The following is a 921-nucleotide window of genomic DNA, read 5'->3' as shown; positions in this document are numbered from 1 at the left end:
CACCTCCTGGCCCGGCCAGGTGCTGACCCCACAGCCCAGCCTGGGTGGGTGTTGGGCAGGGGACATCCAGCATGGACATGGACATTCAGGACAGGCGACTGTGATTCTGAGCCACCCCCACCCTCTCGGCTGATCTGCCCTCCAGACCCCATTCAATCCCCTGTGGCCCCGAAGCCACATAGAGCTTTCAATGACACTATTCAGATCAGGCCCCTCTCCCGCTCAAAGCCTTTGGTGGCTCCACGCTGCCCTAGGAACAAAGTTCCTCACTGAGGCCTGTAAAGCGCCATAGGATTTGGGCCCAGTGAACCCCACGTCCAACGTCAGCCCTCAAAGCACAGCCCTGCCCACTTGCCAACTTCTCCCTGCCTTGGGACCCCTCCTCGAGCCTGGAATATGCTCGCCAGGCTCTGTGCACGGCAGGTGCCTCTGCTTCCTGTGGTGTCAGCTCAAACCTCGCCTCCCTGGAGAGGCCTTCCTGACCACCTGGCACCAGCCCACCCAATCCATGTCCTCTGCAGCACTCACAGTGTGCATGTGCACCTGTGAGTGAACTCTCTGAAGTGTGCCCGACACTAGGACAGGAGCCCCAAGACCTCCCCTCCCTCCAGGGTTCCACAGCTGAACTCACAAATAAATAAGGACAGGTGTGCTCGGCGGTGACCGTGCCTTCAACATGCACCATGGTCACGACCGTGCTCGCCATCACAGCCCCATGAACGAGGTGCACTGGCCCAAGTCGCAGGTGACGAAACTGAGGCTCAGACCTGCTGTTTCTTGCCAATGACACAAAGCCCATCCTCTGAGGCAGGGCCGGGTTGCAGGGAGAGCTCAGCCCAGGCTGCCCCTTTCTGCTGGAGACACCTGGCCCCACCCTGCTCACCTGAATCTGGGGGTTGTCGATTTCGCTCAATTTTCCGG

General features: G+C 60.0%; 1 protein-coding gene across 1 annotated transcript in view; it reads right to left on the bottom strand.

Moving 5' to 3' along the window:
• Positions 1–200: 200 nt before the first annotated feature.
• The window catches only part of PPP5C (protein phosphatase 5 catalytic subunit), a 38,280-nt gene continuing 37,559 nt past the window's right edge, over positions 201–921 (bottom strand). The window contains exon 7 of the mRNA XM_032176489.2: positions 201–250. Coding sequence (XP_032032380.2) covers positions 201–250 — 50 coding nt within the window. The remainder of the gene's footprint in view (positions 251–921) is intronic.

This window comes from Hylobates moloch, unplaced genomic scaffold, assembly GCF_009828535.3.
Source record: "Hylobates moloch isolate HMO894 unplaced genomic scaffold, HMol_V3 SCAFFOLD_15, whole genome shotgun sequence".
NCBI classification, from domain to species: domain Eukaryota; kingdom Metazoa; phylum Chordata; class Mammalia; order Primates; family Hylobatidae; genus Hylobates; species Hylobates moloch.
Note: the sequence above shows the minus strand (reverse complement) of the source record. Positions and strands in the feature narration are given on the sequence as shown.